The sequence below is a fragment of the Psammomys obesus genome, unplaced genomic scaffold, assembly GCF_907164565.1.
Source record: "Psammomys obesus unplaced genomic scaffold, mPsaObe1.curated_primary_1811, whole genome shotgun sequence".
In the NCBI taxonomy this organism is placed as follows: Eukaryota; Metazoa; Chordata; class Mammalia; order Rodentia; family Muridae; genus Psammomys; species Psammomys obesus.
The window spans coordinates 2,625,415-2,627,627 of NW_026586662.1; the positions used below are offsets into that span (position 1 = coordinate 2,625,415).

The window sequence follows — 2,213 nt, forward strand, 5'->3', positions numbered from 1 at the left end:
CACACACACACACACACACACACACACACACACACACACACACACACTGTGTATACACTATGTATACACACACACATGAAATGGGTAATTTTATAATTGAAGATATTAGAATGTATTGCTTGAACATTCTGTTTTCTAAAGTAAGAGTTAAGTATATAATTTGTTACACCTTTTTAGAGTTTCCTAAAATTTTACCTGTAACACTTAAGTAAAATAATAATTATCCTTTGTTGTGTTTTCGCCTCACATTCTGTAATTTCTGCAGAGGTTCCCGGTTACATTGTGTACTAGTTGCTGGGGTGGGGTAGGGGACAGCACTGCTCAGTAATATTTCATAGGAAATTTTATATGCAAAACTTTGAGGACATGAATTAAAAGTGGTATTGTCACTCTTACAGCCCCTGGCTATCTTCCTCACTTGCCACTTCTGCAGTCGCTCCAGTCACATTTGCATCTATCGTAGAAGAAGAGCGGCAACAAGAAGCTGCCCTCATCAGAAGCCGGGAGAAACCCTTGGCTCTCATTCAGGTGAGTGTCGTGTTCGCTGAGCTTCCGCTCGGTGAGAACCCTCGGTGTTTGGGTTTTGTTATTTGTTGTGGTCTCTTGAGACAGTATCTAACTCTGTAGTCCAAGCTGGCCTCTAACTCATGGTAATCTTCCTGCTCAGGCTCAAGATTTCTCACAAGGCCAAGGGACTAGCAATGCTTCTGATTCAGTTCTGCTGTGTTGTTTCTATGTAAAGTCTCAGCTGCTGCAAAGGAAGCCAGAACACCACTCTATCCTGCTAACCTGTTCTCCTTAAAAATGAAATATCTCTGTATTTCCCCTCAGGTTGAGGAGCATGCAATACAAGATTTGCTGGTTTTCTACGAGGCATCTGGCAACCCTGATGAGTTTGTTGTCGTTGAAAGGACACCACAGGGGCCTCTGGCAGTGCCTATGTGGAACAAGCATGGATGCTAGCTCACTGGAGAGAGATGCTGCTCCCAGGCCATGATTGCCACACCCACATGAAGAAAACCCATGCGCAAGCATTCTTACAGATTTGGTAGCACAGTGTTGTAGTCAGAGCAAGAATGGATATGATTTCTTCCCGTAGTTTATAATGTTTGTATAACTAAAGAGAGATTTATCAGAATTGTGATTTTAGTAACTTTTATGTGAAAATGTGTCAGGAAAAATGTTAAGCTAAGGTTGGTAGGATTGTTTCTTCTAAATTACCTTATAAATGAAAATATGGGTGAAGTGTGAAGTTTAGGAATGATTCATTAAAAATAATTTTTTCACTTGAGAATGTGGAGTAATTGAGAAGAGCTTATTTTTAAAATAAGACATTGATGAGCTTAAGGCGCCATTGCTTCTGATTCACTAATGGCCAGCATGTTCTTTTTGCCACAGCAGATGTGCTTGTACTGTTCCTTTTTCGCTGGGCTGTTAATTTCTTAGGCCTCTTTGCAGTCAGACCTGATGAAATTCTATGTGTTTCCTAACTCTTCAGGACAGTTTAGTCAACACCCATGGCTTCTGTGGAAGATTTGGATTCATGGGGTTTTTGTTGGTGTGAGAAGATAGCAAGAGAGGACATATGAATACCTAATTGTGAAAGAATCAGTTCCTTAAAGAGTTAAAATTTTCTAAAACAAGCATAGGATTACCAAATAGTTCGACAGAGTGGTTATGTATAGTCACTGTTTAGTGTCAGAAGTTCTTTGGGCCTGGAGTATGTGTGTACATGTAAATTTTGATTTTTATAGTATGCTGTTTGGTTTGGTTTTCAGTGTTTAAAATTAAAAAGAAAAAAATGTTAAAATATGTGCTTTGGTATGTAGACAGAATGAGAAAGGTAATGCTTAACTTCCTAGAAAGGATCCCTGGGGATATGTAGGCAGTTCACCGCTTGACTTGAGTTGATGGGAAATTGGCTGAAACTAAGTCAGTGTTTCAGTTCAGTTCCACCCACAAGCAGCAGACATGTACACAGATGTGCAATAAAAAATAATCTTGAGCCAATCACTACTAATGTGTGTTTGACTTCGTGTGTAAGTGCTAGATTGACACCTTGAGGGAAAAATTTCTAGCTATTCCTAATTATTTTCCCCCTGATTTGCCACACTGATGGTCAGTTATGTTTTTACTCTGCTAAAATTCCCAAGTTTTATATTCTGTATGTTTGAGTGATTCAAGGAAAAAGGAATTTTATGATGTGTGTCTTT

General features: G+C 39.1%; 1 protein-coding gene across 2 annotated transcripts in view; it reads left to right on the forward strand.

Annotated features, from left to right (window-relative positions):
- Ibtk (inhibitor of Bruton tyrosine kinase) overlaps window positions 1–2,010 on the forward strand; it is a 72,090-nt gene extending 70,080 nt beyond the window's left edge. For both annotated transcript variants that reach the window (XM_055602482.1, XM_055602483.1), the window contains exons 28-29: window positions 399–528; window positions 832–2,010. In XM_055602482.1, the coding sequence (XP_055458457.1) occupies window positions 399–528; window positions 832–963 (262 nt within the window). In that variant the 3' untranslated portion in view covers window positions 964–2,010. The remainder of the gene's footprint in view (window positions 1–398; window positions 529–831) is intronic.
- The last annotated feature ends 203 nt before the right edge of the window (window positions 2,011–2,213 follow it).